A 21,466-nucleotide genomic window follows, 5' to 3' on the forward strand; every position below is an offset into this window, starting at 1 on the left:
TGAAGCTCCCACAGAACATCCCATTGAGCTCTCCATACTCAATGGTGTTTCTAGTCCAAAACTTGGTGCTATTGATGGTGTCCTTTGCCTTATACAGGCTTTTCAGTTTCATGAGATCCCGTTTATTGATTGTTGATCTTAGTGCCTGTGCTATCTGTGTTCTGTTCAGGAAGTTGTCTCCTGTGCCAATGTATCTAGGCTATTCCCCACTTTCTCTTCTGTCAGGTTCAGTGTATCTGGTTTTATGGTGAGGTCTTTGAGCCGCTTGGACTTGAGTTTTGTGCAGGGTGATAGATATGGATCTATATTTGCATTCTTCTACATGCTGACATCCAGTTATGCCAGGACCATTTGTTGAAGCATATGAGTATTCTTATCTCCAGTCCCTGAACTTGAAATACACAGTCAAGTTCCTAGAATCCTTGACGTCATTCAGTGACTCACTACCTAGACAGTAACCCTGGCTCCAAACTAAAGCCCTTTATAACACCCAGCATTTTCCCCTGTGTTTCCCTCAGTCAGGTTTTCTCATTCAAACCTTGACCTGTTTTTCTTTATTGTGGAGGAAAGCTTTATTTTCTCCCAGTACAGGCGGCAACACCTAAGTTTATGCATGTCACTTGGTGTAACAGGACAGCCAGGAGTGATAAGTCCGGTGGACATTCTGATAAATTTGCCCATGATCTCAATATTTCCTTTTGTAGATGTTGTTGACATGTTGTGACACAGTCTGAATATTGCAGTGGCCTCTAAGTGTCCCCTACAATGTCCAACAGTTATTTTGCCCCCCAGCACCATCCTCCTAGCATCTAACGGGCAACTGGATCCTCAGCACCATCTTTATCATGTACAATGTTTTGCTCAAAACAATGGATTTTCATATCCTGATGCATAAATGTAAATTACGCTTTTTGGCTTTCAAATGCACCACGGGACATTCTGTTGGCAGTGTGGTGTTTGGAAAAGAAAGAAAACAACAACAGCAGCAAACCAAAATAAGCTGTGGCATTTTACTGGCCATGAGAAGTTTATATAACTGTGCTGCCTCCTTTCTTTCTCCCTTGAGTGTGAAATAACAAGCCCCATTTCAAGGACTTACTCTGGGAACACAGAAGACTGCACAGAGGCTGGAAGGGTGACTTACAGTGAAGGACACTTGCTGCAGTTTTTGCAGATGATCCAGGTTCAGATCCCATCACCCACATGGCTTAAAACCATCCATAACTCTAGTTCCAGGACATCTGATACTCTCTTCTGGACTCCTCAAATGCATTGTACATATCTATATGCAGGCAAACATGCACATAGAATAAAATAAATAAATCCAAAAAGATTAATAAAATAAATTGTATAAATGGCAGGTTGAGCATGGTTAGTGTGGAAATAAATACTGTTATTATTGTAATCAATAATAAAGGTAGGAAATAAATTCCTTAACTTTGCTGCACTTGTCTGAGCACCCCTGGAGGCTAATGATCCTGTGAAAATAGCCCCAGAATGGTACTTCACGCATGCTGCAGATGCCAGTTCGATTATCTCTAACAATGATTCCCCATTATCCACCACATTCTAACCACACTTCAAAATCCAAATATCTTTTCCATGAAACCTTTGCTAAGCTTCCTGTTTGCTGCTGACCCCATCCCCACCCTCCCACTCCCACACTGAGTGTGCATTTGGTGCACTGTATCTTGTTCATTGCAGAGACAGTGCCAGTTAACACTGATGGACACAGGAATCCCTTCCCACAAAGGCTTACCTGGAGGTGAGAAATCTTCTTCCGACATGGATGACAATCATGTTTACCCCTCTTTTTTTTGTAATTGCAGCTTCTTTGCATGAACAAGGAATGGTTCAAATGACTGTGAAAGACTACATGAGGTACGTAGCTGTCAGTCACTTCACTCTGAAATTTTACATCTACATCATTAAATGGAGTAGAAACAATGATAATAATTTCTTCTTATTAATTCTATAGTTCTTGGGATCTCCTGAAATGTCACTCTCTTAGCTACTAGGATTGGAGTGTTTTCGATAGTCTTTGCAGAATTAGAGGTGTCTTAAATATCATAAAGGAGTGAGAGGATTGCAACAGCAAATGCTGGCCTGCTATGAAACTTAATTATCATATTTGCCTAAATGCATTCTCCTGCAATGTGTTGATTTACAGAAGGTGTATTCATGCTTTTGTCTGGCTGATGATGTTATACAGCATATTGTCTACTGACTGTTTAGATGTTGGTGGGAAGCAGTGTGTCTCTAATGGAGGAGAGAGTAGACTGCAGAGGGTGCTTCCCTGCGCAGCTGCATGACACTGAGTATAAAAGCCTACCTCGGATATACTGAACTGAAACCTTAGGTGGGGTTCAGAACTGTTCTTTGCAAACCCTTCAGATGACTCTAAGGCACAGTCTAGTTTTAAAAATGCTGGGACTGACTGAGCTCTTTGAGGCAAGGAATGCTTCCCGTTCTTGGGTCATTCTTGTAATTTCAGAACTATTCCAGAAAACTAAATTTTCAGTGCTGATGTGCACACACTCCACAGTTCTTCCTCCTTTAGGTGATCGGTGGCTTTGCTCTGATGCAGTCACATATTTATAAGGCACCAAAAAAATCTCCCAGGGAGCTCAAAGAGGAGCTTAAGAGGTGGATTCAGGGACAAGCTCATGGCCATATGGCTGGATCAAAACACCTGTTCATGGGTTCTTCTGGATCTAATGCCGGTGCTGCTTCTAGGTTGCAAGTGAACATTGCAAAACTGAAGGAGCCCTCAAATTCAGAAAGAAAAACTGAAATTCAAAGATAGAAGGAGGGCTGACGTGTGGCAGTTTGTCTCTCTGATGCTGTGAGAAATGTGGCATGCTCAATTACCTTTCTTATACAGCCCGGGCCACCTCCCTATGGATGGGTCTATCCACAGTAGACTGAGCTTCCCTCCATCTAGAAAACGCCCTATATATATTCCTACAGGCCAATCTGATGGAGGCAATTTACAAGTGTCTCTAGTCTGTGTGGTAAGTTGAAAACAAACAAACAAACAAACAAACAAACAAACAAACAAAAATAAGAACAAGCCAGAAAACTAACCAGTACACAAGGCAACAAATAAAAAGATATATTTTCCCCTTTCTTCAAGCTCTGTGGTCATTTAAAACTAGAATTCTTATTATTCAGGAACATATTCTTTCTCATCTTTAATGAAAAGAAACAATTAAACAGAGAGGCAGGGTCCAGATGTTCTTACTCAGTATGGACAGGACTAAAACAAATTTAGCAACTCAAGTTTAGTAACCTGGTCTCTTTGGGAACATTGACATCTGCAGAGTGTTGTTTGATAAATTTTAATTGTATGCCAACTGTCTAATATGATCCATGATATACCTGAGCTACATAAAACAGAATTGTATTATAATACAGTTCAATCTTCTTTGGAAGTGCTTTAAAATGTTTTACAATACAGGAGTACCAGATATGGTGATTCTCATTGTTTTGGGTAGTAAGGGACTTCATTACTATTGCATATGGTTGGCCACAGGAGCTCTGGGGACACAGGTTAGAGACTGTTAGCCATGAAGTATGAAATTCTTCTTCATTGTGAGAAATTACATGGAGTACCTCCAGTGGTTGTTTGCTGCATGTCTTTCATCACATAATATTAACTTCTTCCCTCAAGTTGGAGCCTAGCAAAGCTGTGTTCCCGAAAGGTCCCCCAATGATTTGCCATCTGTCAAGAGTGAGACATTCTGTCACCTTTATAATAAGCACTTGCAGGCACCTAACACTTAAATTCTCACACCTTCCATAACGATGCTCAGAAAGGAGGAGCACCCCTCTGCTGCACACATTGCCTCCTTCCAAGGCGTGGCCACCATTGGCTTATTAGAAACAAGAGGAGACACAAATGCTTGCTCTGGAAGGGAAATCATCTCAAGGACCTCCTGAGAGAATCTAAATTAATGTGACTCATCTTTGATCCCCTTGCATTCTAGATCTCTGCATCAGTTCTCAGAGACTCCTACCCTGTCCAGAGGGACTAGTTTCAACTCGTGCTATTCCACCACAGGGGTACCACAAAGGTAGGTGACTTCCTGGCACTTTCATCCAGATAAATGATTCTGCTCAACAATTGGCTTCAGGAAATTATAAATTTGTACTTGAGAGATACTAGTTGAATTAATGGATGAGAGGATGAGCCAAGAATTTCCAAACCTGATTTTTCAAGACCATATTAAAAGAGGCAGTGAAATTGGAAAGGAGGTTAAGTACATATCACTAGGAAATAACAAATAAATGATTGATTAGATTGTACACTTGCTGGAATTTCATTCATTGACAAAACAAGGAAGATGTATACAGACTACAGCTCCACCTGTTAGAACTATCACTGGGTCACATTCTAAAACCACAAGGTGCAAGAAGGCATAGAGACACGTTATTATTGACAGGCCAAGCAGGTAAAATTTACAAAGTGTGTATACACCCTGGGAGAAAAGGATCGGGAGGAAACTTAAAGACTTAGTGGAAAGTGGGGAAGAACTGAGGACAAAGATTTACACAATATTTTATTTTATAAAAGGTGAGTTCATTTTGTTTATTTCTTGTGCAATTAAATATGTTACAAGTTAATGATATTTTCATAATGATTCAATAATATGTTTAATGACAAGTCAATCAATAATCATATTGGTGGCCATGACACTGTATTCTTTGGAAGTTAGTCTTTGTTAACTTTGTGTTATAGGTACCTACTCTCAGAACTTACAAAACCACAGAGGTTCGAAAAGGTTATTAAAAATGGACTGAATAAAAATTTATACAGTGGGAACAATAGATAATTAAAATTTCGTGTGGAATTTAGGATTCTCTCCAAACTAATTTCTCATTTGAACCTTCTTTACATCAATTTGTCCATGGCATACAATCAACTGATTGTCACTGCAGCTTTCCAGATCATTCTAATGATTAAGGTATCCCCGGAAAGCCATTTAGACCACTCAATGTGAGTTCCTAACTTGCCTTTTCTTCCTTGATTGGGTCAGAAGGCAAATCAACAACTCTGCAAGTGACATCAGAAACTGTGAACGTGATGCTGGTGGTGTCAGGGAAGAGGGATTGCCCATGAGACTAATGAGACTGAGGCTCTAGAGAGGAAATTAGCTAAAGCATCTCACATAAGCTCATGAAAGTAGCATGGAAAGGAAAGCAAACAGAAACCTTAATGAAGAGGCCAGAAAACCTGCTGGAACCTTATGAGATGTTTCAGTTCCCACAGAGTCCACGGCATTTGCAAGTTCAAACAGCAGAATTTTTTGAGTGAGGATAAAACTCCTAGGTAACTGATTCTTAATTTCTGTGCCCACACAGACTAGAACATTTTGACAAAGGGATTTCTTGTTTCTCAGCCAAGACAAGACAAAATACAAACAAACAAACAAATAAACACTAGACCATATTCTAATCCTACCCAGGGAATTGAAAGCATTATTTGGAAACATTGATCCTATACTGTGTGTTGAGTGATGTCTTTGACAGATTTGTGTAGCTAAGGATGCCCCAGACTGATGCTTTAAAAAATATTCTTCTATGAGTTTCCATTCCCAATTTTTTGTTGTTTTTTGTTTCCTCTTTTGTCATCAGTTATTGTTTGGAGGTGATTGTCAGTGCACTGTCTATGACTTCCACTCCCCAGTCTTCCTGCCCCGTCCATTTTAACACTTGCCCAGTGGGAAAGAAAAGCCAGATGGATAAACTCCTGGTTTTGTTTGTAAAGCACAGGCAAGTGTCCCTGGATGGGGTGACCGACTGTCTTTTAAGTGAGCTATGTGAGTTCTAGCAAACCTACCATCTGTTTGTCTGTTCAAGATCTCCTTCCACTCAAATTGTGGAAGACTGGGTGAGTACAGAAAAATGGCTTATGGTTAAATGGGCTGCTATAGATAAAGATATTCTCATTTTTTTTTTAATCTCAGCATTCCTGAATGGCTGGAATTTTGGGAAAAAGACCCAGTGGAGATTCTCCTGGATCTAGGCTTTGGTGCTGATGAGCCAGATATCTGCACACAAATCCCAGACAGATTCCTTGGTTGCAGCTCAGCAGCCAGAGGAATCAACATCCGTGTTTTTCTTGAAGCACAGAAGCAGAGGATGGACTTGGAGAACCCTGACTTGTACGGTAAGTAGGAGCTGATGGCATTGCCTCTCAGTACTTGGCACTGAGTACTGGGCCTCAGAGCCACATTTGATAGGATAGACTACTCGTTGTGTGCAATACCATTCAAAACCCCAAGTGACTTAAAACAGAAAAGATTGACCTCTTGATCTCTCTTTATGTCTGCCATGGTTTGGTATGTATATTTAGAAGGAAGACTGATTTGCTCCAGTATTACTGAAGGATTTGCCCTGCCCCTATAACAATCTGGAGCATCACTAGTTGTAATGACAGGGAAATGATAGCAATGGGAAAGTATACTCAACACAGGTCTACTCAGATGTTATTGGCCAAAACAAGTCACAACCTGGAGGACAGTGGAATGTGCAATCCTGTGTAAGCCCAAAGGTGAAACACTCTTACCGGTACTCTAACATCTACTCCAGCCACACCCCAGGGGACAGATCAGCCTGCTCACCATGATGCCTTAAGTGAAACCCTCTCCTCCACTAGGGGCTGCTTAGACTGCTACTGAATATGCCTTGAGATGCAGGTGTCTGCTACTCACCTGTCATATCTGCCTGAAGTGTGGATTAACTACACTTAGTCCTTACAGACAGTGTGTACTTGCTGTGTTTCTCTAGCACGTAGTCAATGGAATAACTTTTGCTAGATATCTCAGCAGATCCTCTTGGAGAACCTGCACTTGTGCAAATAAGTTAGGAGAAAGAAACCTTGTAGCTAAACAGTTTATTTACCACTGGGTTGATGGACAGTCCTCAGGCTCCTAGAGGGAAGGTAGATAACATGTTCAAACTCATTTAAATCTGGAACTCCTCTTGGGTAAGCAAGGGACAATTCCATGGAACACATGACAGAGTTTGAGAAAATGTAGATCGGGAAGATAGCAAAGTTCTAATTCTGAAATAAGTTCTTTTAAATTCACTCAACGTTACATCAATGAAAAGGAACTATTTTCTCAAGTAATTAATTGAGAAAGAGACTTCTCTTGGATTTCTCAGTTTAGTTTCTCTTCCTCCTCCTTCTCCTCTTTCTCCTCCTCCTTCTCTTCTTCTTGTTCGCCTAATTCTTCATCTTCCTCATCCTCTTCTTCCTCCCTTCTCTCTCTCTCTCTCTCTCTCTCTCTCTCTCTCTCTCTCTCTCTCTCTCTCTCTCTGTCTCTCTCTGTATGAAATGGTTCTCAAAATGCCAGCAGTGAGGTTTTTTTAAGAGTATGTAACCCTGAAGGTATTTTGATATATTCTTTTTACTACTAGAAAGAGTTACTATGGTTTCCCCTCCTTCCAGAAATGGAAGTTCTTTGATCAATCTTCAATTTCTAGAAAATATCCAGACTTAATGGTATTTACATAGTCTTTCGGCTAATCTGTATGAAAAGAATTTCACAAGTGAAATTGAAACATTGTTTTTAGAGAAACCAAGGGTGGGCGTTTGGTCCTGGAGTGGGTGCCTCACTTTTACTTCTGCATAACACATGTACACTTTTACTTCAATAAAGCTAAGGAAGTCAAATATAAAGTAAGCAAGAGCTAACTTAGTTGGCTACTGGAGATAGAGTTGAAAAGAATGTCTCATTCCTCAAAGTTACTGCAGAAGGATAAGAATCAGTTATTTAACTTGCACCCAGGCCAACACAAAACATTCATACATGCTCTGGATAGTTGTTCTCTGACTTGACAGAACTGGTTAAATTGGTAGGTTTTGTCTTAGTCTAAGTACCAAAACTTGCTATGAGATGGATAGAAGGCAATTGTAAAAACAATTATGTCCCCAAGCTCATCAAAGAGATGACAGTTCATACAAGCTTAAGATAAGGGAATAATATAATCAGAATTATCTGGAAACACCCAAAACCCAAGAATTTCTCTAAAGGTCTTGAAAGAATTTCACTGCCCTCTGTGAAAAATCTACCAGGTTTTTCAAAGCAGCAGAATGATTGGCTGTTAGTTTCTCCTTTCCGATAAAAAAAAAAAAAAAACAACCAACCAACCAACCAACCAAACAAACAAACAAAAACCATGTGCGCACAGAATATGCTCAGGGAAGGCTCAATAGGTTGCTCTGGGGGTCCAGACAATAGAACAGAGGACAGTATCTGCGATGATGGTTGTCTTCATTGTCAACTTGCCTGGATTATTAAAACACATCTCTAGTGTGCTGTGGGAGAATTCACAGAGAGGATAAATTAAGGGAGAAAGGTATGCTGGGAACATGGGCATTCCTATTCCATAGGCAGGAGTCCAGAATAGAATAAAGGGGAAAAAGAGAAGTCCCAGCAGTCCAGACAGCCCTGCCCTATGCACCAAGCCAAGCTGCTCTGCTCTACAATGCCCACCTGGCCATTGTCAGCTGAAACCATGACCAGTATAAGTAATTCCCTTAAGTTTTCTTTCTGAGGTATTTGGTAACAGCTTTAAAAGGTGTCCAAACAATGCAGAAAATTGGTAGCAGGGAAGTGGGATCTTTGGTATGACTTTGACAATATTGCTCAGAAGGCTTTGGAAGTGGTTTGTGAGAGAAGTTGGGGGAAGATAGGTAAGTGGACTGGAGAAGCCCCAGAATGATGCTATAAACAGCATTAATAGGGGATTGTAGAGGAAGTTCAGAAGACCCAAGTGCTGATAGAAGGCAAATAGTGAAGGTGGAGCTTGTAAGGGCTGAGAGGTTTCCCCTCTGAGAACTAGGAACAGACTGGAAGCCACTCCTGTGATATTAGGGCAAAACTTTTACATACTTTGTGCCAAGAGATTTGAAGAGAGGCTGATCTTAACAATGATGGACTGATTAGTATGACAGAGAAAATTTCAAAGCAGACTAGTATGCTGCTATAGTATGGTTATTGCTATTTGCTTCTAGCAAAATTTATAACAATATATGATTATTATGAGCAAAATTATAAATGAGCAAAATGTTAATGGGAAACATCTGAAAGGTGAGTTTGCCCAGAAAACCATGGAAAGGCAGAGTGGAGACCATGACTGCGAGACAACTGAGGCCATTAGAAGAAACCAAGTACTTTGCATCACAATAATAGAAAGTACATATTAAAGGCATCTTAAAAATTGGGCCACAGCTGAAGAGATGCTCAGTGGGTGAAGGACTTGCTAAGTGAGTGTGTTGACTGGAGGTTGGACCCCCCAAAACGCATGGAAAACATCTGGGCGGGAGCTGGGGTTAGTGGTTAAAGTGTTTGCCATCTAAGTGTCAAGTAAGCATGGTAGAATGTCTGTAATTCCAGCCTTAGAAAGCAGAAATGGGATGCCTTGGAGAAAGCTGGGTAGCTAAACAAGCCGAAACAGTGAGTTCCAGGTTCAGTAAAAGACCTTACATCAATGAATTAGAGGGGAAGTTATCAAGAAAGGCACTTTGCATCAACAATGGGCTACCACATACACATAAACTCATTTGCGTGTGCACCTGCATACACATACACACCCACACACAGGAGAACATGCATATAAAGGAGCATATACCACATGCATACACATGCAAAAGACATAAATGAATTTGTTGAGACCTTATTAATCAGAGGCTCAGTGGAAATGTTTGAATTAATTTTAAAGACTAGAAGAAGAGTTTGGGGCTACCCTGCTCACACAAAGCTACTTAAGAAAGTAGTCATCTAGGCACTCGTAGGCTGCTTTAGTCATAGCTCAAGTGCATCCAGCTGCTGCTTGAGATAGCAGTAAACCTTGTCTTTATCAATGTGATGCTGGTTTTTTGTTGTTTGTTTTTTGTTTTTTGGGTTTTTCTGTTTTTTTGTTTTTTGTTTTTTGTTTTGTTTTGAGACAGGGTCTCACTATAGAGCTCTGGCTCTCCTGGAACTCACTATGTAGACCAAGCTGACATCAGATGCGCAGAGATCTGTCTGCCTCTGCCTCATAAGTGCTGTAACTGGAGGTGTGCACCACCACACCCAGCTCATGATGCTGGTTTATAAGCATGTAGTATGTAAAAATCAAAGGATTATGATGCTTTCAGACATATTTCAAAGTAAAGCCTGGAATGTCAGAAAATTTGTCCTCCTGAGAGGACAATGTATGTATGTAGCTATTAGAGGGAAGCCAAAGAAGCAAAAGAGAACCCTGGAAGTTAGAGATCCCAGCAATATGGAACATCTGCCATGAAAAGCCACAGCCAATGAGCAGATCAAGACCAAGAGAGGAGTCACATAGGCTGGGAATAATAAGACCAAAGTAGTCAGGCTTTACCAGCCCAATTGGAGTTCACAGAATGCCAATCTGTACCCTGGATGGTGGATGTGGAACCACAGGATTGAATGTTTGTCTTGTTGGGTTTCAGACTTGTTTTGATCCCATACCTTTCTTTTGTGATTCCATCTTTCCATTTAGAAGGGGGAATGTTTATTTTAGTCCATCATGTTTCAGAAGTATATAACCTACTTTTGATTTTACATAGTCTCACTCTTCAGAGGAGACTTTGAACTTGTACTTTTGAGCTGTCTACATGGCTAAGAGCATAGAAACTCTAGGAGATGGACTGATGTGTTTTTACATGAGTCATCCATGAGTCTTTTGAAGGCCAGAAGTTAAATGCTATAATTTAATTTGGGTAACAAGTTGACAGAGCATGGACTTGTAATGGTTAACTTTGATTGTTAACTTGACTATATTGAGAAACAAGAATTCAGTAAAGCACACTTCTGGGTATATCTGTATGCTTCCAGAGAGGATTAACTATGAAAGTGGTAGGGAGACTATGCTGAATGTGAGTAGCACCATCCCACAGTCTTGGTGCTTAAATAGAATACAGAGAGCAAAATAACTTCCAGATATTTATGTTTATACTCATAGATGAATATTATTCTCAGCCTTATGTAGAGAACCTTGCTTTCCAGAGAATGGTGGTGGATACAGAAAGACTCTTGGATGCACAAGGTGCTGAGAATAAGTGCTCAGCTATGAATAAAACACTCATAACATTCTCTCTATAGTTCATGAAACATTACCCAAGAGAGTATGGAAATATTGTAAGAGTGGAAAAAATGGGTGAGGGCCTGCAAAATGCCATCTCTTGAGCAATGTGGTGTCACTGTAACCTTGAACTTATAACTGCTAAAGATGCCTGCCCTGGCTGGGTCTTGGTAAGAATGGACCCATCAACACTCAGGTATGGATGGAAGAGAGACTCAAAGGACCTCACCCTTCACTACCAACTATTTGCTACTGATGTATTCAGGAAGAGAGGAAGTAATTACCTTCAGTTGCATACACACTGGTGACTCCTCCAGGCTCCATTCCAACGCTAACATAGATAGCTCTAGTTAATCTAAACAAACCAAGAGTCATGAATCTGGGAAAAGGACTGGTAAAGATGGGTCAAGGGATAGTTGATAGGAACAAGAAAAAGATAAAAGAGGGGAAGGGAGAGTAACCAGAATATAGGGGGAGAAGGTAACCAGAATACATTAAATATATGTATGGAATAGTGAAAGAGCTAAATAAAAAGTAATGTGGAAAAAAGAAATCCCACTGACTCAGGTATACATATTCTCTCCTCTTCCTTTATTGGCTATGATGAGGTAGGCTGTCATCTGCCACACCTTCCTCACTGGGATCGACTGAATCCTCCTCTGAAAACAGGAATAAAAATTAATCACCTCTCCTCTCCACCTTTCAAGTTTTCTTCTCAAGTATTTGGACATAGTAGTTAGAAAATATGACTAAGAGAGTATCTTTGCCCAGCTATGTTGGCTTGTTACCATTGTTGAGTCATATAACCTTTAAGTTATCATCAGGGTTTTGATAAAGCTGTACTACAAAATAAAATTCCTTGCTTTCCCATCACCATGGTTTTATTATATCAATATACCAAAATAGAAAATAATTCAGTGTGTTTTACAAACTGGCATAATATGCCTAAATTATCTCTTACTTCTTGAGGTCCCTCTGCAATGCTTATTAAGCCAATACTTCCATATATTGCTGGATTATTAAAGTACTGTAGCCATATTATGAAGAAAGACTAACAAATTGATAATATGCTTAAGTATGAAAGTAAATGGGAGTCCTCATTAATTACTCTTTGTTCCTTGAAAGATTGAAAACAATATAGTTCTTTTAAATAACTTTTAAAAAATTTTAAACATAATTATTGATTCTTTGGAAATTTCACATCATGTACCCCAATTCTGCTCACCTCCCAGTCCCTCCATATTCACCCCCACCCCTGCAGTATGCTCCCCCCAAAATTAATTTAAAACAAACAAACAAAAAAACCTCACCTCATTTCTCCATCTTTCCAACACCTCTTTATTTATCCTAGTGGAATTGGGAGCTGCTGGTGTGTCATGCAGTATATCCTTCTGTCCAGTCAGCCTCACTCACAAGATGGTCATTGCAATGAGTTATCGGTCTGGCTCAAGACCTCTGATTTCTGGTACACCATCATCACTAGCCCCCCATCAAAATCCTCTTGGATATCCTGTTGTTGCCCTGAGTCATGGAGATTCTGAGGTTATTGTTCAGCAGGACCAGTACTTTTGAGAACTACAGCAGGTCATAAATGGAGTAGCTCTTAGGGTGGGCCAACCCAAGGCCCAGGATATGGGTCTGGACCTCTGGGTCCAGTTCTCCAACACCTGGGGTGGCGCCATCTCTCCAGAGTACTCTCTCATGGGAGTTGTGGCAGCACCAGCTCTCCTGCTGCAAAGGGCAGAGCCAGCTACCCCAGGCCAGTAAGGGACAGAGCTGTCTTAGTACAGCCTCGGGTTTCAACACCCATGGTTCCTGTGACGCCTTTGGCAACACAAGCCATGAACATCAGCCCAGACCCTGGCTGCTGCTGGGCAATGGACCCAGGTATGGCTGACGGCAGCAGTCCAGGCCCATCCCCATGTGGCTATGCAGGCCACTAGGATTGGCATGGCCCCCATGGCAGCAAGGCCCTCAGACACCAACTACAGGTGGCAGCCCAGACCCCTGGCGTTGGCATTGCCCTTGATAGTATCAGGAGCCATGAACATCAGCACAGACCTATATTGCCTATTTACATATCTGCTTTGATGTATAGCACAGCTCTCTCTCTCCCCCACTCTACATATGTGTGTGTGTGTGTATATCTCCATGATTATAAAAGTTAAAAAAATAAAAACACGAATATTTACTATGTTTGGCACAGAGCTAAGCACTGCATGTGTATTAACTCATGCACAGTGGGGCTAAACTTGCAGCAATGGATGTTTTTAGAACCAGGCCTCCTGATTCCATATGCTATCCCATATGTGAGTGATGGAGATGACGGACACGCTGACGAGACAGTTAGTGCATGAAGCTGTGGGAAGCATACTTGGGCAACTTCATGTTGAAAACCTGGGTTACTGCTTTAGGAAGTGTTTTATCTTTTGCAGTAGTACAGATGGATGCTGGGACTTTGTCCACTGGGGAAGCGCTCTACCACTTAGCCACAGCCTCAGCCCTTGAGCTTATCTTTTGACATTTAGTTTTCAGAGTTTATCTCTAGGTTTTTTAATGAATTAGCATATGACAACTATATTGTTAACCCACAAAGTTATGTGCCTCCATCTAAATTTAAAAGATAACGGCTTTTATCCTTGTGATACAGTGACTTCACATTAGGTAGAGGTTTCATCTTCAGAGATGTGGCATTGCTGGGAAAAACTTGAGTTTTAACAGCTTGAAGTCTTTGTTTTCTCAGATAATCACATTATCCACTCTTTAAGTGCATTTTCCTTCCTTCATTTTAATTTACTTACTGTGTGTATGCCTGTGTACATGAGCCTGTATACCCCGACACATATGTGGAGGCCAGAGGACAACTTGTAGAAGTTGTTTTTCTCCTTTATCATGTGGATTCCAGGAATCACACCAAAATAATCAGGATTTGCTGCAAATGACTTTACCTGCTGAGCCATCTCACTGGCCCCATCGTTTAGTCCTTATTGTGTTATTTACTTCTTTGTAGTAGTATCATAGAAAAAAAAACTATCCTAAAATGTCTATATTTCTATGTTCTCCAGGCCGGTTCCAACAGTTGGAAATCTTGGATCATGTGACCAATGCCTTCTCATCTTTGTTGAATGATGTTAACACCCTCCAGAACCAAGCTGAAGAGAAAGCTGAAAGACAGGGTATGCATAGCCCCACATCCAGTGGCGCTAAAGAGCATCGGCAAAGAATGAGTCAACTTTTAAGAACTTCAAGGCAGAATATCAGGAGGGTTGGTAACCCAGCACTGTCAGAACCATTCAAGATGGAAGATGGGACTTCTACTCTGCCAACCAAGCCATGGGAGCATAGACTGGAACTACAAGTGGCTTCCATTAGCAATGATGGGAGTCAAGTGCCTCCTTCTATAGAGCATGGTTCTGCCCAAGCCTGCAATGACTTGTTACCTTGTCTTCCTCCACAAGCTCTTCTGGACAAGCAGTGGCCTTGTTCATCCTCACTGGCAAAACAGTCTCCTCATACCAATGTGTCTGAGGGGTCAGTTAGGAGAAAAACTTGGATAGATAAGTGGATTCACATGGACAAGCTTAAGAACTTGTCTCACATTGTGAGTAAAGGACCAGACTCCTTTGAAATGGAAGAGGTGAGTGTTGTCTCTACTGCTCAGCCTCCTATTGGAAATGGCCCATGCCACCATATCTTTTTGCCTTCTTGCCTCCGTTGATCCACTTGATATCCCAACCTTTTGCTCTTTTATCTTACAGTTCCAAATTCAGTTTAGTCTGAGACACTTAAAGTTATTGTAATTGCTTCAGGAAGAACCAAACTGGTATGAAATCAGCCTTCTCCTATTGTCTTAGTTACTTTTCTACTGTTATGCTAAGATACCACGACAACTTATGGGGCTAGTTTCCTTTATTTACTTGCTCTAGCATTTATTGATAATCATATATTGAGACTTTGCACTAAGTTTCACGTGTATCCTCTACTTCTTCATTATTTTTTTTGTCTCACTCATACTAATTTGCACTCTATTTCTGATATCTCCTTTTGTATTTAGTTGATAAAATGTGTGTGTGTGTGTGTGTGTGTGTGTGTGTGTGTGTGTGTGTTTCCTCTTACCTCTGTATTCATAATGAAAACTAGGATGGGGCATGAGCTTATTGATAACTGTTCATTAACATATTTACAAAGGAATAAGGAAGGGTCCTTTGCCAACCCCCTGAATATCTGAACTACTCCAAGATGAGTGGGGTAATTGATTTAATTTATAAATCACAAGATGGCAGTTGCCTCTCTGCTGAGCCCTCATGTGCCAGGCACAGCCAGTGGCACAGAGTTGATAACAGAATCTGCTTTGAAAGGAGTGATAACAAGAATAGGCACACAAAGCAATGCCAGGGAGAAATGGGCACAGGTCCACAGATGGGCCCTTATATCATTCTGCAAACATGTTTTGTGATAGCCAAGAAGCAACAAAAAGTATGATTAAGTAGCCAGGTGGCTGAGAAGATCAAGGAACTTAGGGAGAGTAAAGCTTAAGTATGCCTTGAAAGAAAACTAGGGTTTAGTCAGGGAAGGATACCTATAGTAACCCTCCTGCCCCTCAAAGATGTAAATGTTTCATTAAATACATAGCTACCAATGAACCTAGTACATATTTATGTTTGCATGCACACATGTGCCTTATATAAATCCTTACAAGGAACCTTTACAAGATTAAAACACCACTTTTTCCATCAAATCATTTTTTGTCAATTTATAACATTCTACCAAAGATCTGTTTTCTTCCAGTTTTGTAATTTTATTCATTATTTTAAATTCAATTTAATATTATAAGGCAAATGCATACTTGTAAAGATTACTTGAAGAATAAAATAATAATTTCATTAAATATTTCCTAAATTAAATATCGCTAAAGTACTCTACGGTAGTCCAAGATGGCTTCCATAACAAACAAATATTGGGCAGGTGAGGTGGCACCACATGTAAAGGTACTTGCCATTGAGCCTAAAGACCTGAGGTTGATCCCCAGAACTTACTTGGTGGAAGGAGAGAACTGACTCTGCAGTTTGTCCTCCACAAATGTATACACACACACACACACACACACACACACACTAAATGTATAAAAAGAAAACTAGAATATTATGTAGAATTTCATAACCAACTTCAACATTTTCTTGTATATGTGAAAAGCTTCATATGTATATAAATCAGAGACAACCCTAAAACAATAGGAAAGAAACTCACCTCTTCAAACAAACAAAAAAGTTTTTGTAAAATGTATTATTAGCACTGTGGAAAATACTATTGCACTCAATGCCATATGAATTAGTAAATGCAGTGTAGGGAGACTGTGTAGTAAACAGGAGCCAATGTTGGGTTTAACATCTATTTTTGAATGGCAAATCTAAAAATTGAAATACAAGAAATAAAAAATATGTGTGAAATTGACAGATTTTTGAGGCATTTAAATGATAGCCAATATGCATAAATATCTGGCCAGTAGAGTTTTAACTATGGTTGGCCAAATTTTCCCTTAAAGCCAATCTATCACACTTCCCTCCAGGCCTGTTAAATGTTGCTTTTGGCCACATTTGACTTGAATCTCAAAACTATAATTACAACAAAAATTTTACATAGATTTCTAATGCAAAGATCAACACATTCTGTATTTAATTCAACTAAGCAGTATTGAGTCAGTTCCTTTCTTTATAAGTTACCAAGAGTATTAGGTGAATTTAATGCTTGTGAAATGCAGGCAGTTACACTCTATGACATATGCTTCTTTATGTTCCTGGTTAATAGCCTCTGGCCTCCCTTCTTTAGTGAATGGACACTGTAGTTCAGAAAATACATGTGAGACCAATGGTATTATTGTCAGTTGGCATCTTCATTGGGTGCAGACTGCTTCTTTATTCCACTTTTACAGGTTTTTAAAACTAATAACTTTGTATTGGGTAGAAAACTCGAGGATATACCTGGCGTTTACTTTAAATTGTTGCACCCTTTTCTTCCATTATTGTTTTCCAATTGAAAAAAATGTGGGAAGAGAGTTTCTCGTTACAATTAAAAATGTGATGATGTACATTGGTTAGAGATACCAAAACCAATGAAAGGAATGCTGGTAAGTACATCTAATCAATTCTGAGTATAAGATACCCTCCTCCAAATTCTTGAATGAGAACTTGTGACTTCATAACTATAGCTAGAAAAAGTTTGCAAAACATAAATCCTACAAAGAAACACTCCAAAATTAAGACAGTAACTGTTTTCACCTCTCTAAGAATTTTCTGGGTGACACATTTCTACAGTGAGCTATGTTACTATTTAAAGATAATAGTTACTGCTTTGTTTTAGCAATCTTTGCCATCATTTGTAGAATATTATCCATTAATTTCCAAAATATTTCAAAAATAAACCCTGCTCTTTAGAAATAAATTTTGGGCTCTCTCTCTCTCTCTCTCTCTCTCTCTCTCTCTCTCTCTCTCTCTCTCTCTCTCTCTCTCTCTCTCTCTCTGTGTGTGTGTGTGTGTGTGTGTGTATATAAGGACTACGCAGCAGCTGGATTATCTGAATTACTGTGCATAAGCTTATCAAGCCATAATTAGTTAGCTTTCTCACACATATTTAATATTCTTCAGTGGCAAAAGAAAGTTCTAATGCACAACTTCCAGAAAGAACCTTGATCCTCCCACCCAGGAGTGATGCTCCCATCCAGAAGTGATCCTCCCACTCAGGAGTGATCTTCCCACTCAGGGGTGATCCTCCTATCCAGGAGGGATCCTCCCACTCAGGAGTGATCCTCCCACTCAGGAGTGATCCTCCCCCCTCCATGAACTCTTTGAATTCTTTGAGTCCTTCTTGTGGACACCTCATGCCACCTCCTCCCAGAAGCCTATTTGGGTTCAGCAACTCATGCTTCTCCCTCTATGTGGTTATCAGTGGATAATCATTGTTTATTGACTAAATAAAGTGAATTTGTTATGAAAATATTTCTAATGAAATTGATGCATTTTTGATGTCTTAGGTCCAAAGCTTTGAAGAAGACATTGGCAACCCTATTAACCCGATTTCAGGAATTGTAGGTAAGAATTCAATAATGGCTATGAATGACTTCATCAATTGAGAGAGAATAAAATAGCCAGTACTTAGCTCAGTTAAAATACATGGAGATTCATTATCTCCATGAAAGTCCCATAGATTTCTATATTGTCTGGGTTGCAATGTAAATATACATGTCAATTTTAAAATACTTTTCAGGAAAATATTCACTATCCCTGTGCCTATTGTGTGTGGCTTGTCCAATAGTATCTGTATGAGCTGTGTGTGGTAGAATGGATTTAACATCTGAGACTGAACGGATGCTTTCCTCCTCCCTGGTCCTGGATGTTGCACAAGTCACCCCATTTTGCAGGCCTCGGATTTTCCACAAATAATAAAGAAATAAGTGCAAATAATTTTTAAGTTTCCTACAGACACTTGCACTCTGAATTTTGTATGACCCTGCATCAGACTCTCAGGGGATAGAAATTGCCAGGTTGCAGCCTTCCTAGTCTCTTCTTGGGAGGATGCTCTACATTCTAGACTACAGAGCAAGCAGCCCTGCTTTGTTCCTGCTTCTCATCCCCCTAGTCACAGCTCTCACAGCTGCCATGGTCCTTCAGTGGAGCTGGAAGCAGGCAGAGATTAGTCAAGCAAAATAGAGCAGATGAAGCTAGTGTGTTTCCTGGAAGAAAATATGCAAATTTTAAATTTAATTTAGTGTGGTGTCAAACACATCTTTTCCATTACAAAGTGTATGTATGGGTCTCATTTTGCTAAATGCTGTTTAGAAATTATGCATTAGTAATTATAGGGTCCTGCTGATTACATAAATTGTTATCCTGCTCTTCAAGTAATTACCACATAACCTGCATTGAGGTTTATAAGACAAAAATAAGCATCTGTTTTCCATCTAATTGAATGCTTCTCAATGAAGCTGGAGGTCCCCTTGTCAATAGGAACTGCCTTCCTTGACATTCAATTAGGAGGTCTACTGATATCACATAAGCCATCCCAATTATTCCAAAAAGATTATGTGGGAGTCAGGCAAATGAGAGGCTAAGGGAGAGAAGTGATAGTTTGCCTAATAAGAAAAATCTGGACAGGTGGGATTTTCTTTTTTCTTTTTATCTTTTTTTTTTTTTCAAAAATAGTGTTGTGCCAAAGTGTGGTAGCACATGTCTGTAATCACAGCACACAGGAGGCTGAGGCAGGAGGATGGTAAGTTTGAGACCAGCCTGGGATACCCTGTCTCAAAACAACAGAATAAAAATAGGACTGAGATCCAAGAGTTAAATTAATTGAGTTAATGAAGCAAGAAAATTATCTTGTATCACTTTGAAATATATATATATATATTCAGAAATATAAATATATATACATATATTTATATTCATGCAATTTAAAATGCAAAATTCCAAAGATGACTTCATCTAAATTAGTGCATGAGCTTTTTCATGGCCAGTAGACTATGGCTGGACAGTTTTAGGACACTTGCTGATGATTCTTAATCCCTTGGGTACTTCCTGAATCTTGGGATGTCTACTCCTGGAACACTTCTTCTGGGAAACTAGCCTCATGCTGCCTGGAGATGCCTCATTTGGACATCCTGGTAGATGGCCCCTAATGAACTTCCTTGTGAATGAGCCATCCTCAATGCCTAGTCTAGTCAACTTTGAGCTGAAACTAGCCCAGAATCAGGAGACAACCATACAGCCAAGCAAGCTAGCCTGCAAAACCATGGGAAGCAATTGTTTAAAGTCACACATTACACATAAATAATTGAGAGCACAGATAATCTCATAAACCATTTTATGAGAGGCTCAGTTGCTTCTACTCATGCACAAAATTCTGAATATTAGCAAAAAGTGTAACTACTTCATTTGTGAATTTAAGCAAAGTGACTTCTTATAGGTTATGGAGACCAAAGCTATAAATACTGTATCCTTGCTACACCTCTCAAATTTAACACTAGAATGATAGGTAATATAAGAAAGGAAATACATGTGCATGCTATTTAAAGTGGGAACGTACATCTTCTAAATTCCAGAAGCCATGAGGATTGTGTAGGTTCTGTATGAGACAAAAAATGTGGGAGAAGTTGTGTGAATGATTTTAAATGAAGAACCCATCAAGGGATTAAAGGAAATGGTTTACTAAAACAGCACAATACATCAGGACACACATTTCCTGACACTTTAGAAAATGAACAAACATGGAATGTTGCCATAAGATTTACCTCTTTAAAATCTGGTTATTTAGAAGAAATATCTGCCACTGAAAGACTGACTACAAGAAACTTGCAGAAGTGACTGGAGGTGATCATTCCCAATGAGATATGTGAGGAAATTCCATGTCCCAGGAGAGCAGTGCTCCAGGGGTAAAATTCTACTCAGATCTAGCATTCAAGGTCTGATTCTGTTTCTGATGATAGGCTGCTTTCCCATAAATAACTGCAATTCCCAAAGTATTTCTAAAAGTTCTAACTAAAGACACTGAAAATAGAATATCAGCAGGCAAATAGTTGAGAGTTTCAATGCTTGAGAGAAAGGACAGAAACCTGGGCAGACTCTTCAAGGAAAGCAAAAGCCTTCTCCTGTCTGAGGTGGCCTCATTTGGCATCTTTCCAAAACTCAACCAGAAAGTTGTGTTGCAAGCCAAAAAACAAAACAAACAAACAAACAAAAACAAAAACAAAAAAGACTGAAGACAAAGTCCGGGATAAAGACAGAAGGATTTAGGAAAGGAAGGAAGCATGAATCCTAGAAAGAAGATGGCTAGGCTAGGAAATCCCCAAATTCTGGGTATGAAATCTGCCCACAGGACTGCTCAGTATTTGAACTAAATATGGAACAAAAATTTCAGGAAGACCAAGAAATAACAAAGGCTGAAAGAAGTGAAAAAATAGGCAGATTTCCATGAAGGTTCCTTGCATCCTGAGATAGTAACTGTTCTCAGTGTCTAGTCACAATAAAATTTATTACACATGAAGAAATAAGAAAGTACAACTAATGCTCACAAAAAATAAAGTAATGGAGAAAAGCTGTCAGAAACCCTGGATGTTGAAATCACCAAATATAATCATGTTAAATTTTATAAAAAGAAAATATGTCCACAATAAGAAAAATGATAACAAATCTCAAAAGCAAAATAGAAATTATAACACAAAAAATTCATTGAGTGATATAACTTTTAAAATTCACACTTCAGTGGATGAGTTTAACAGCAAGCTGAGCAAGTAGTAATTCCAGCTTCTAAGGATAGTATAGGAACACTACAAATTTTAGGCCAGTCTGTTTGACAAAGTCAAACTCAGCTCCCC

At 39.6% G+C, this 21,466-nt stretch overlaps 1 protein-coding gene across 1 annotated transcript in view; it reads left to right on the top strand.

The window, feature by feature from the left end:
- Itprid1 (ITPR interacting domain containing 1) overlaps nt 1–21,466 on the top strand; it is a 97,185-nt gene that overhangs the window by 12,178 nt on the left and 63,541 nt on the right. Inside the window, exons 4-8 of the mRNA XM_059256687.1 lie at nt 1,830–1,881; nt 3,990–4,076; nt 5,970–6,172; nt 14,169–14,740; nt 18,131–18,188. Coding sequence (XP_059112670.1) covers nt 1,830–1,881; nt 3,990–4,076; nt 5,970–6,172; nt 14,169–14,740; nt 18,131–18,188 — 972 coding nt within the window. The remainder of the gene's footprint in view (nt 1–1,829; nt 1,882–3,989; nt 4,077–5,969; nt 6,173–14,168; nt 14,741–18,130; nt 18,189–21,466) is intronic.

Source organism: Peromyscus eremicus, chromosome 3 (genome assembly GCF_949786415.1).
Source record: "Peromyscus eremicus chromosome 3, PerEre_H2_v1, whole genome shotgun sequence".
NCBI classification, from domain to species: Eukaryota; Metazoa; Chordata; class Mammalia; order Rodentia; family Cricetidae; genus Peromyscus; species Peromyscus eremicus.